The following is a 13,808-nucleotide window of genomic DNA, read 5'->3' on the forward strand; positions in this document are numbered from 1 at the left end:
ATAAAAGCAATGCAAACATAGCTCTAGAAGTTATTGTGTAAGCATAGAAAATTCAAAATGTTGTTTAAAGATTGGCAGAAAGAGAAATTGAGATCAGTTGGGGAGGAGTAAATTAGTAGGTTTTTAGGACAAAATTGGAAATAAGACTGAAATTGTAGTAAAAAAAGAAAGCAGCCAAAACTAACTTTATATTCAGCAACTGTAGTTTTTTTTTTCCCTCCTTAGAATATTTAATTTCCTGTTTGTTCTAATCTTTTTATGTTGTATTTTACTATTAATGCCATCTTAATGCCTATGTAAAAGTAGATCCATCTGGCGTACAGTTGAAATGGTTTCGTAATTCATTTTCACTCTATTAATATTGCACCTGTTTTTGATATTTAGAAGTAAAACAAACCAACACGAAACTATCTAAGTTGAGCAAATGAGAATGGGGGAAGTCCTCATTCATATAATAGAGGAAATTCCTTTAAAAGGAGATATATAATATAGGCAGTAAGCTAGCAGAGTGATGGAAGGTGACTCTAGAAGACATCCCCTTTTCCTGCGGGTGCACAGTGTCCAGTGGGGTGTAACTCGGAGGGGAATGCAGGTCTGGCAGCACCCCTCTTATCCCCTTTTGTACAGGCAGAGGGTGACGGGGAGGTGCCGTGGAGGAGCCCACCAGTAGCTACAATCTCCGAGTGACGTGCAAACAGCAGCTAGTGATACTACTTTGGTCATCTTCATTCTAGGCATTTCTGCTGCAGCACAACTAACAACTAATGTTGTGTGTTTTGTGTTGGGTTTGCCGACTTCTTTTTGTGAAAGAGAGACACCACGTCTATGGAAGCTTTTGTTTAAAAAAGAAAAAGCCACGTAACAGACATCAGGATTTCTCTCTTCTTGCAGAAAGACTGAGGATATACCATTGGTTTTCTGTGGTGCACTGTCATAAATCATTGGCTCATAATTCCTGAGTGTTGTCTGTTCAGAAGGAACACTAATAACATAAGCAGAACCATACAGTTTACGCTATTAGTTGAAAAGACAAGACTCCCCATGATACTTCCAGGAAAAACCCTCTTTCGGCACAGTCATCCTAGAGTTTTCCAGGAACTAAAACTTGTTAGCTTTGTGGGAGGTTGGATGTATTTCTAATGTAATACCTTTAGTTCCTGTGCTCTTTGTTCTCATAGTTTCCAACACTGTGTTAACATAATGGAATATTTAAACTTACAGAAGTTGTGATAAACTACTTTGGGAAATTGTGCAAATCTCAAAGTAATTTACTCATCTTCTAATATTTCTTTTAGCTGTCATTTCAAGGTTTATCACATGAAACTTAATTTAAAAGTAGGAGAGAAAACATTGATGTTTTCTTTCAAAATTTTCCACTGGAAAGAGATAATAGTAAGAAATCAGCTGAACGCTGTCATCTCTTGCCAATGCACAGCTTTGTTCGGGGCTGCGCGCTTGAAGCCGCATTGTCTGCTGCGCACCAAGCATCGGTACCTTCCCTCCACTGACAGTAGGTTCTGGATGAAGTGGAGTGTCACGCACTTGGAGACAGCAGGATTGTTTTTATTCTGTTAAGAGGTCTCTTCCTGCCAGACACCAATTGCAAGTACAAGTGCGGAGGCTGTAGAGGCGTTACGCCCCGCACAGCAAGATGCACTTGAACGGACTTGCTTTTTTAGCTAGGCACTTCAGTTATTCTTATTAGAAGTTGTATCAAAAGAGACTAGTGGCAGTTGTATACCACTTCTAGCAAAAACTGTTAGAACTGATAGATATGAGTCCCCTCAAATTTATGAGGCTTCATTTTGTCCTGTTAACATCTTGCTATGATTTTGTCCTAGGATTTTGGCAGCTTTCTTTTAACCAGATTTTGAGTCAACTTAATTTTCCTCCTCTCTCCTCTCCAGAATTATGTCAACTCATTTTTGTTTTACTTGTAAGGAAACAGCCTAATATGACCTGACAGAGTTCCTGCTTGTTTATTCTCTTCATAGATTCCTCATGTTTTTATAAACATAGGTTGTAGGCCATATTTTACATGCAAATAAAGTCGTCAGGGCTTGGACTCTGTTTTCCGGAAGAGTAGCGCATACTGAATGACTTTGCTGCTTTGAGGAATGGAGTGAAGTTAAGATCTGGACATAGTGGTTCTTGGATTACTTAAAGGTATTCTGGTGCCCTTTGTAGGAAAGCAGGCAAATCAAATCTGATGGAGAAGTGAGGAAGAGGAGAGTAATGAGTGTATTGCTCTTTCCTTTCCTGCAGCTTAATATCTTGTCAATGTCTGAAGAATTATTGCATCCTGTTCTGAAATGCCTACAAAGAAACGATTTGGAGGGAAATGGCAAAACACTTACCAAGTATTTGTAATCAAAGGCTAGATCTTAGTATCTCAGTGTGTATATGAATGAATATTAAAATTTTTATGGGAAAATAAAAGTTTTTTTTTTTCTTGGGTAACTCATTCCTTAGTATTATAGAACAAAGTTGTTTTTGGCTGGAGCCAAAATGGAGCGGATATTAACAGTTTGTTTGGTGTGCTACCTGAAATGCATTTCCTATACTTGCAGCTTGACGGCTCTGAAAAAGGATCATCAGTGAATAAGTATCTCAGCTATGGTGGAAACTTGCATTTGCAATGATTAGTTTAAAGGGGTTTATATACTTTTGCCCTCATTCTGAATACCTGCAGTTACCACATTCACTCTGTTAATCTGTAGCGCTGCTATGCAATAGGCACTGAGAAAGAAGTTGCTGTTTTTACGTGGGAAGATAGATATTTCTTCTAAGTGAAGAGTTCAGAGTCAGGTTATCATAAAAGAAATCATAAATAGCTGAGATAATCCACCCACAGGAAACAGTTTCATATACATTCAAAACTAATCTGCACTGAAGCTGGGAGAAAACAGCACAATGAGGTGGAGAAGACTCAATAAATCCCTGAGATAATCCAAGGCAGAACCAAAGGACAATCTATCTCATGTGAGATTAAAGGATTATTTCACTTATTCCAGAAAAGATTGCAGAGGAAGGGAGGAGAAGAATTTTTTAAATGAAGTCATTTAGTACAAAAAAAATCTTGGGGGAGAAATGAGAAGCTTTTTAATTAAAATTGAAAGTATTTGTGCAATGCGTATAATAAAAATTAAATTTGGTAGTCTTTACTTTGAGATATGGTCTTCAAAGAATGTGTTTGTAAGGAGTGAATGACGCTCTCTTCTGCGAAGTGTTGAACATAGATTAAACAACTGGCTTAGTAAAATAAATTTTTTTGACTTCAAGTAGTTACAAGTCAACAGGTCAGATTTATAGTTAAACATTCCTTACCTGAGCCTGGCAGAAACAGCATGGTTTGTATATTACTTTCAGTACCTGCGTACCCACTGGCAACAAGAGGTTCCAGCAAAAAAGTGTGTTGGGGGGAACCTTTGAAGTGCAAACAGTTTTTATTCCAAAAGCAATGTTGTTTGCAATCCAAAACATTAAAAAAAAAAAAAGTTTCCACCTGAAAAATTGGTGAAATGCTGGAGGAGCTTGGTTTTGAAACCTTTATTTAGAGGACATAGAGGCTGTTTCTTATGAGTTAAGACCATCTCTTGGAGATACAGGAGCTTTGATCTCTCACTCAGAAGGAAAATAAATAAAATGATCTGGTTATTGCCAGTCTTCTGTATAGTATCATCAGAGCTAGTCTTTTGCTGAAATTCACTTCCAAAATAATGCTTGTGGCAAAATCTCCGTAAACCTAGGTCCAAATGGATTTTTCTTTCTTCTAAGACTGCAAAAATTAAATGAGCTCCTAGTTATACTGCTGCATTAGCATTCTAGGACACTGTCCAAAGCTTGGCCTCTCCAAAATGCTGATTGTCTCCCTGGAGGTTCAGAGGACCTTCAACTGGCATTAGCATGCAACGGCAAAGAGTGCTAAGCACCTCCCACAGTTCATTTTCACAGGCAGACCTTGAAGAGGGATCCTTTGATACATTTGATTAATAAAAATTGTTACTTGGCTGTTGGGTACAAGCAGCTGGGTTAATTTTACTGAGTGATTTGTTCAGTACTGTTCTGGGGTATATTGGGCGGCAGAGGAAGGAAACAGTATGAGAAGTGTTTTCTGAAGCACACCCTCATAATTATGGTTGGAGGAAACCTCTAGTCTTTTGGGGCTGCTAAACTGTGTGTTGTAAGGTTACTCTCACGGTACGTTCTTGAATATCTCTTGGTAGCTCATCAGAACTTGTGTTGTTTTCATACCAGATGGTGAAACACAGTTTCCTAACTCCTTTTGCCATCCTTTGCTGATCTAACCGCATGGCTGCAGAGACTATGCACCACAGAGACTGCCGCTGCCCTTACCTGAGCAGAAGCATCCGCAAATGCCCTTCTAGAAACTTGCGGGGCACAACGTAAGTGCCTGCAATTTGGCACTGGCTGATGAACTGTCAAGGTTGAAGCAGTAGAGATGTGTGATGAAACGTCTTTAATAAGGTGGCTCTTGAATGCAAATTGAAAGGCTCAGCAGTGTGGTTACGGACAGCTTGTATGCTTTGTGTCCCCACACGGTACAGAGACAATTGGCAGAGCCTGTGGCTCATCTTATTTGCTCTTAGGATTGGTTTAGTAGAAAGGGAGATCCTCTTCTGTACCTCAGGGTGGGTCCCTTTGGTCATGGTGATACAGCTGCTGCCATACTGCTTGGCCTGGTGAAGTAAATAATGCCGCGATTTCCGGGTAACCTTGTATGTTTTTCCTTCTGGAAAAAGTGCAACTAGTACTGTGAGTGTTAAAACTAGTGTTGTCGCTGTACTTATCGTCTGCTACAGGACTGCCAAAGCTGCTTCTAGAATCTAGTTAGTTATTTAACTGTGCTTCAAGCATCTGTAGAAACTGGAATGTGCTAGGAGGTGGAAGGAGAGATGGCAGCAAGTAATGGTGTGGGAGGGGTAGTTGAGCAATACTCATTTCAAAATTGAGAAACTCTTTCTTTCCTTCTGTGTTTTGATACTGCTCAGTATCAAAAATCCCTAACAAGCGTTGCTAGTAACAGGTGGCTGGTTGACTGTTGACTGAAGAGAATTGGTGTGGCTATGGGCTCGTGCTCTGCATTGGAGAACAAACTTCAAAGTTATTTAGCTGCACGGCTTCTTGAGCAAGTCTAGAGTTCTGCATAGGGGTCTTGATGAGGCCAGGTTAAGGATGTTGTTCGTACTTCTGCAGGCACTGTGACGTATCCTAATCCATGTGACACAAGGCTACTTATTTTCAAGGGTTAAGAGAAACTGAGAAAGAAATACACTGGAGCTCTTGCAGCAGCATGGGGGCCTCCAGCGTCAGAACAACATGGGTTTGCGTTACTGCGTGCAATAACAAAGCTTGTACAGGGAAGGCCTCCTCTGCTGCGCTGATTTTAGGGAAGATGCTCTCGGGAGAGGAGGGGAGGTAGGCAGCTTTGGAAGCCTGACTGTCCCAGAGTGTATATAAGAGGTCTTGATCTGATTTATGTATGTTGAAAAGGTTCATAAAAGCAGGTGCTTGCATGGCTGATCTCTGTCTCCTAAGAAGACTGCTCACAAGAGGAGGTGAAATCTGCCTGTGCGTTGTAACATGGGCAAGCGACTAGAGCTCTGTCAGAAGCCTGGGTCCTCAAGAGGTTTGCTTATTTGTCTTTTTTTTTTTTTCCCCTTCCCTCTGCCCTTTAGCAAGCTGTTTGCTAGTTGAAGGTTTTGGTAAAGCAGTGTGTAGCATCTTGATAGTGACTGTGTGTGACCATCACTATCTGTCTCTACAGAAATGCCTAGACTTAAGCTCTAAACTTTTTGCCTACTCCCGTAAGGTAAGGAAAATGTGGCTAGTCTTGATATCATAGGATTGTGTAACAGGAGGCATAGCACAGGCCTAGGAAACCATGGCAAGTGTACTTCTATGACTTCCAGCTCCTCCTGGCTGTACAGCAGCACTGAACAAGAAAGTGTCACCTAGTTGCTCTGAGACTTAGCATTTTGTAGTGCAAAGTATAGAAATTTCTGAAATTGAAGTATTTTACAAAGTAAACACATGAAGACTCATAAAGTTACATTAAAGAAGGACTGAGGTAGAAAAAGGCTAAATGAAATATCATCTTCATCCTGAAATAATCAATATGGTATCCTTAAATCAGTCTATATAATATTCTGTGCAAAATAGTCTTTGAGAATTTTCTTTAGTGTTTACATTCAAAACAAGTAAGCTTGTGAAGAGCTACAAAGCTTATTTAACATGTCTTTGGGATAGAAGATCTTGTTTTAATTTATGAAAGGACAAGAAGCTATCACTTTAGAAATCATTTTGCATTTTTGAAAAACGTTAGTTGTGTATTTGATCTCTGAAATTAAGGCTTGGATCACTAGTGAGGCTTGTCCCAGTGTGCAGAGAGCCTTGCATTCGTATGATTGCAATATAAAACATTAATAACTGTGAAGTCTTTTGCCTTGTTAGGCATTCAAATACAAGACTTACTTCCTTGGTTTGTGTAAAATGCCAGCTCTTGCTCATACCTATTGAGAGGATAAGGGCTGCAATGTTGGCAGCTATTTCTGGAGTGTCTCAAAATTGTGTCTGGATATGACGTGTTTAAGGATGATAGACTAGTTCTCTTTAAGTAAGCTTAGTAGTAGTAAGGATTTCTTTTAAGTTTCATTATATGCAACTATTGAGATTGAAGGAAGCTGACGGCAAGTAAGGGCAAAATGATAGGGAGCTTACAGGACAGGTTCATGCTTAAACCTCAGAGTGACTTGCTGCACAAGTTCTTCTCTGAACCTTTTAATTTTGCAGCTGAAGTTTGGTATTTTTAACTCTTGTCTATGGAATGAACTAATAACTTTTCCTGTAAGCATTCAAATCTCAGATATGGCTGCCCTGATGCAAACAGCTCTTGTGGTAGTTTATTTCACTTGTTGAATTAGTTTAGAGAAAGGGCTCCCAAGCTCAATTTACCTGGGTGTCTGCTAATTCCTGTCTCCACACAGGGACTGTGTGTATGTTCAGGAAGGCATTTAGTGGGTGTTTGAGGTACCCTCTTAGGGACACCTGCGTATAATAGCTGGGGACTCCTTGTGTAGCTATTACTCCGTTTAATTGAGGCACTCAATAGCTGCAGTCAAGGGTACTCTTTTTCTTCCAAGACTGTTTTCACTTTCCAGTATGATGCTAATAGAAGTAACGAAGGCTGTTCAGCAGGCCTTGGTCTGCAGTGGTCGTGGATTCGTGTCCTAGAGGTAGGTATTGAGGTACCTATGAACCCAGTCATTAGCGCTGGCCAAGGAAGAACCCTTGAGGCTCCTTAAATGGTAACGTGGTGTCATTAGGGTGCAGTTTATTTGCTCTACTTTGTGATCCTATTTGGAGCTGAAATCTGCTCTGAAATGACCCTTTTCTGGAAAGCCAAGTAACCCATAGAAGTATAAATGGGCATTTAGCTCTTCTAAAACAGACTAGTGCTGGCCTCCTTATCTACAGAAAGCAGAGCTCTTAAGTCTTCAAGTCCAGGTCAAACTTAACAAGTCTCATTCTGCAAATCCGTGGGCCATCTGCCCCGTGGTAGAATCTCCCTCCTCTGCTGTGCTTCCTTCCCTCTCTGCTCATCCACTTGTGATTGGGGGGGAGCGAGAGGCTATTTGTGAGGCCTCAAGAAGCTCAGTTCAGTGAGGTTTTTGTTCGTTGTCAGTGTCTGATAGTTAGGGCTTCCTTTTTGCTTTTCTTCTTGAGAGGAATCCCTAAGTCTCTCCTCGTACAAGTGTGGAGACTGAGGAATATATGTATGTATATATGTGTGTGTGTTTGTGTGTATATATATATTTTTTTAATTACCTGAAGAGGTAAACTGGATAGTTTCTCCCTGGGTAGTTCAGGACAAAAGCAAACTTCTGAATGTGAGCAACGGAGCTGATCTGGGAAAATGAACCCAAGTACAACTGGGCCATGTTACATGCTGAAGAAGAGTAAATCTTGAGACAGCAGCCACTGTTTTGAATTACTAGCCTGAGCTGTTGGTGTGATGATTCAGTGCAGCTTCTTATGATATCCTGCCAAAAGTGCTGGTATAGATATGCGATACAAAGCCTGTCTGATTTTGAATGTTGCTTGCCCTAAGCCTAGAAAAGCAGGTCACTATCATCGCTAGCATCACTGTAAGGTGATGCTATGAAGAAAATTAAATAAGGGTGTATTCATAGTAAAGAGATATAATCATTCCAACGTCTTTGTACTTCGACTTAGAAATCTCTCTATCCAAAACTATCCTTAGGATATCTCTGATAGATTCCCCTCCTCCTCGCCTCAGTATAGTACTTCTGCATGTGTTACCTGGTCTTTTGCAGATGCTTTTTTTGGATTAAAAACGAACATTCTTTTCATAAGTTAACATGTGAGATGGGAAGGAGAATCTTAAAGAGGTAGAAGAATAACACTCTTTCTTGTGCTATTTGATACATTATGCATAAATGCCCTGCAAAATCATTCTTAGTGTGTGCTTCGAATAATTCGTAACAGCCTGTGAGGACTGAGTTTTAAGGTTTTTTGTGTTTAAGTAAAGCTGGGGAACAAATTCCACCTGCTTGCAGATCAGGGCCCCCGCTGCACATCCGCAATCAGAGCGGCGTTGCGGTATTGCTCTTTGCTGGTGAGATCAGAGCCGGCGCGAGCCTGGCGTGCTGAAAACGCCTGTGCGCCGCCCGGGGCAGGAACCGCAGCCTCCTGCTCGCAGGGCAGCCGTCCCTCGGCGCCCCGGGCCTGGCCTTACTGCTTGCTTCCCCTGCTCGTGTTCGCTTCGCTCCTGGCTCCAGGTTAAGTGCTGTTCCAGTTAACCACTGCGCTCTCACCCGCTTATCCCCAGGGGCTTCAGGCGTTGCTCTCGGCCGCTCTGCTGCGGGGCTCGTCCAGGAGCAAGGACTCGGGAGGCCGCCGACGTGTTGTACCTTGAGGATAGCTAGTGCGATCTGCTTAATTGCTCCAGACTCTGCTTTTCTGGTTTCCTTTGGCAGTTGTTGATCTGGTTTATGTTGGCCTTTAATTAGCACCTGGTTCTCCTTATCTTTAGTCCTCAAAAGAGGCTGGCCCGGGAGGGCCTGCGAAAGGCTCGACCTTGAGGCTAATAGTGGTTAAACTGTCTCTGCTGCTTAATCAGCCAGGGAAATGTTTAACATGAATTAAAGGGGAGATGGTGATGAAAGCTGAAACTGTTGCAGAACTGGGGCTTGGCATAGAATCACAAATCACCATTATTATTTAGGTTGAGGGAGTAAAAATAACGTGAAGGAATAACATAGGGCGCTGAGAATCGTTAAAGCAAATGTTACCAGTGGATGCTTCTGTTCGGGTGTTGTGGGGAGGATGGAGCTGAATATTCCCCAGACTTAAAAAGTAACTAGGACGCAACATTTTTAACATAATTTCTCAAGCACATTCCTAAAGAGAAATTTGACTTTCCTAAGTAAAATGTGTGAGGATGAATGAAGAGAAATGTTGCATAAACTGTTGCCCAGGTTGCTAGAAGTGATTTAAATAAATTTTCTTTTGGGAGGGGAAATTCTTTATTCTACTGTGGTGCCTGTAATATGGCTCAGTAGGTTATTTTTAAAAGCTGTCTACTGTAATGTGAGAAATACTCCTTAAAAAAAATCAGGTTGATCTTTCTTTTATATAAGCCTAGAGTTGTTATCCTTCTGCCAATTTATGTGCTACAATTTTAATATAAATTATCTAGCTTTTACTCCCTGATGTGTAATGGAGATGCAGAATTTGCTTAGGACACAAAGGAAGCCAGGGTCCTGGTATGGAGAAAGGTGTTGAGTGCACACTTGACTCAAGTTAACTCTCACTGAATTGAGCTAAGGGTGTTTCCTCGTTATGTTAATTGTCAGTTACCTTCTGAAATGCAGTAACAAAACTTTGTAGCAGCTGAATGAGTGCAGTTTAATTTGCCTATCAACAGGGACTTGGTTTATAAATAGCAACATGGAAATACTGTAAAACTGTCAGCTGTGAATAAAGTAGCATTTTGTTTGTGTGAGCTGCAGTATAGCAATAATAGTAGCTGAACAGTGTTTGCACTTTTCCTTACCTTCCTGGGACCTCAGATGCCCTCTGTGTTTTGGATGTCGTGTATATTCAAGCATAGGTGGGCTGTTGTGGTCAGCTTCTACTTTGGATTTTCAAGATTTCATTTTTTGACTTCCTCTTCCATTTTTAGCTTCCAAAAAATACTCACCACAAGTTTATTATCATGGAAACTGTGTATGAATATAAACAGAAAACATTTTCCTTGCAACTTTTTCTACAAACTCAACATTTTCTGAAATCCACTTTGTTTGCATTTTGTTTTATCATGCTGTGTGTCACAGTGCTTAGCTTACACTGGCAGTGTCGTGCTGGCAATAAATCATGGAATGAAGGACCTGCAAGTAATTTGGGGCTTTACTTCTAGCAGGGTAGTGTGACCAGGACATGCATTCAGTTGATCAGCTTCTCAAATGAAATTTGATGCAATTTTTTTTTTTGGTACATTTTAAATGAAAAACTGAGTCTTGATTTACCAAGTCGTCTTTTTAAATGGAGAAATGAGAATCCCCACTGATTTTCATTCTCTGTCTGGTTGGTTCCAGGCTAAGATCTTTCCTGTAAAGCCCTAGTACGCATTCTGCCTGCTGTGTTCTTCCTTGATCGGCTTTGCTCCTGACCTCTGCAAGACAGCCACTGGGTAATAGCTTGGCTGGATACAAAACAGATGAAATCCTGTCTCCTCTGCATAGACGACAGAGCTCCTGCTGGCTCTGGGGCACCTGGGATTTTACCTGGTGGCTCCCCAGGTTTGGTTTTGGCTCTCTGTGCTGCACTTCTTGCACCTCGAAAGGAGTGGCCATAGAGAAGAAAACCCTCAGGATAATGCTTGTGCTGTAAGCCAGGGCAACATTCAAATAAATCAAATCGGTCCTCTCAGGTAAAACTTTCTGCACTTGCAGCAAGGATACACTACGCAATAGGAGCCTGTTCTGCCTTGTCATGGGTTAGTGGTGCTTTTGTCAAAGCAATAAGCTTTGAACTGTTGTTTGGAAAGAAAAGCATGTGTTACTGGCAAATCCTGTAATGCACAGTCCTTTCTGAGGTGGTTGATGTGTGATTTTGTGACGTGGCTGAAGGGAAATGGCTTTGCATAGTGTTCAGTGCTCTGTTTGTATCACATCTGTTGTTTTCTTTTCATCCCCCACCACTTTCTTTCATTTCCAAAATCATTTTACAGGAGGCTTCTGGTCACTCGAATGACCCTAGCCAAGCTATTTCCTCTCTTTGTGCTTCAGTTTTCCCAGCTGTAAAAAGGGGATGATGAGACCTGCTTTCTTTTGTCAAGCACTTAGAGATGTGCTTACGAAATGTGCTATTAAAAGGTTTTCTATGTATAACTTCTATACAAATAGTGGTTGTCCAAGTTTGTTTGAATTACTTTATCAAAGTCCAAGATTCTGAACATCCTTTGTTTTTAATAGAGGATGTTATTTATGAAGTAAAAATGTTCAAAATGTGAAACTATTGATTGTTGCTGATAAGTTTATGATTTTAAAGCATTAAGTATAATCACCATCTATTATCAGTCATTCTGGTGTTTTGGGGAGTTGGAAAGCAGTTCTGCATAGCTAGCTCCCTTGATTACCTCAAAGTGATCAATAAAAGGTTTTCAGCAGAGGCTTTCATTGCCAAGTGGTTAAAATGTTCTTCCTGTGTATCCTGTGTATGATGATTTCAGCTCTAGGAGAAAGATGCAACAGTCCTTTCTGAGGTAACTTAATTGCACAGAAATATTTAGACTGCCAATTTTGGTTTAATTCCCCTCCATCACTCAATTGCACTACCTCAGCCTGGGAGGTTTTTCTTCCTTGTCATCGTGCTTGTCAGGTAAGTTCTGCGTATTGTAATTTCAACAAACCTACAGAATTCAGGAAGGAGAGAGAAGTGTGGGAAGCTAAGACAAGTCAAAACTAAAACCGGGAAGTACTACTCAAAACCTTTACCTCTTGTTAGCAAAAACACTTCTGAGTGTTTGATGGTTCAAAAACCATGCTATTTTATGAATGTGGAAGGAAATGCAGAGCCCAGTGCGAAAGCGCTTCAGTGTTATAATCGATGCCTGGTGCTGTGCTTACAGGAGAGCTCGGCACCTGACATCTGCCATTACTGGTGGCTGAAGTTGTTTGGGACTGAGACTAGCTAAAATGCTAATACTGGAGTGTAGTCTCAAAATACCTCAGAATTCTACCTGAATTTAGCACTGATTCCTCTCAGTGTGTGTGCTGTGTGTAGCTTGTCTTTTTAAGTGGATCAATGACAGCTTTTATTTTATTTTGCAGACGGTTTCCATCCTGGAGCAGAGGCTGACACTCACTGAAGACAAGCTGAAAGAATGTCTTGAGAATCAGCAGAAAATTATTCAGAGCAAAGTGAATTGACTTTGAAGGTGCTTGGAGGTTTGAGGCTTGTTGATTTGTGTTTTTAACAGTGTGTGTGTGTGACTGGCTTTAATTTGAGAACAATCAGTTTTTGATTAAAATGTACAGTTATTGTATCTGTAAATATAAAGCTTTGTTACTTTATTAAAATAAAAAGAGGATTTTATTCATAAGCATGGATAATGATTATGATCTCTTGTGTTTTCCAGATACTGTAGTAGCCCAAGTGTGGTATGAGGACTATCTAGCAAGGTTGCATCTCTTATGCCTTAGCTGCTGCGGAGTGAGTTTAAAGTGTTTAAACATCTTGGAATTACCAAGTGTCTCTCTCACATGGTACTAGGGTTTTTGCTGAAATGTGTGCTGGCAAAGAGCTCCTGAGGGGATAGCTTGTGCAGGGGAGCCTGATGTAGTGGGGGTTCACCAGAGTTGCTGTTGCCTGCAGAAGGTTCTGTCTCACCCAAGTCCCAAACGGTTGCTGGAGCATCTGACTAAACACTTTAGATACCAGATGATATTTGCGCAGAGATGCTGTTCCAGTGGGTGGGATTTAACCTGCTCCCTCATGCGGTGTGTGGAAAACAATTTGCTGTGCTTGAGGCTGGAGAAGAGGCTCTAGCTAGTCAGATAAGGGGTTTTTGCTTTGTCTTGATCTGTTCCTTAAATTAAAGGCAGGAGAGGAGGAGAAAGTGGAGGCAAATAAACAGCAGAACGCTTGCTGCAGTCCTAGAACTTTCTCCTTCTCATACTGGAATACTTTTAATTTTCGGTCGTCCTGCAGATGTTTTCACTCGCACCTACGCTCTCTCCTTGCTCCCCCTGCTGCTCCTCCAAGACTTACTTTCAGGGCTTTAGCAGGCATTCAATATGTAGCTTCATAAGAATTTGGACTTCTGGGAGATTCTATTCTCCAACACCTCTTCTGCTAATGTGCACTGGAGATTTCCTTTCTTGCAGTAAACTGCCTTGACCAGTATTACCCACGTTCCTGAAGAAGTGGGCTGCTGGAACTTGGCCATCTCCAGGTTAACGAAATGCTCCTCAATACAGTCCTTCTGACCCCTTAAAATGAGTTTACATCAGTTCCTGCCCTTGGCTGTCCCTTCTCATCATTGCTCATTTTCCAGACTCAGCTTCCAAAGCCTCCCGTCTCCATACGTGCAGTGGGTGTTGTGGAACCTTGATCGAGGACTGGCTGGCATTCGTATTTCACACAGGGCTTAGCTGATCTTAAGGCCAGCCTTGGTTTTTTTTTTTTGCACCTGTTTCTGTTGAAGGCTGTCTGCCTGTGTTGTCTTACCATGTTAATTCTGTTGAGAACTGCCTTCTTCC

At 41.2% G+C, this 13,808-nt stretch overlaps 1 protein-coding gene across 5 annotated transcripts in view; it reads left to right on the top strand.

Annotated features, from left to right (window-relative positions):
• Positions 1-12,659, top strand: part of POC1A (POC1 centriolar protein A) — a 59,465-nt gene extending 46,806 nt beyond the window's left edge. For 4 of the 5 annotated variants that reach the window (XM_062585760.1, XM_062585755.1, XM_062585756.1 and 1 more), the window contains exon 11: positions 12,378-12,659. In XM_062585760.1, the coding sequence (XP_062441744.1) occupies positions 12,378-12,476 (99 nt within the window). In that variant the 3' untranslated portion in view covers positions 12,477-12,659. Of the gene's footprint in view, positions 1-10,640; positions 11,496-12,377 lie in introns of those variants that run through there. The other variant, XM_062585757.1, reaches the window with a different exon arrangement.
• The last annotated feature ends 1,149 nt before the right edge of the window (positions 12,660-13,808 follow it).

The sequence above is a fragment of the Rhea pennata genome, chromosome 12 (assembly GCF_028389875.1).
Source record: "Rhea pennata isolate bPtePen1 chromosome 12, bPtePen1.pri, whole genome shotgun sequence".
NCBI classification, from domain to species: Eukaryota; Metazoa; Chordata; class Aves; order Rheiformes; family Rheidae; genus Rhea; species Rhea pennata.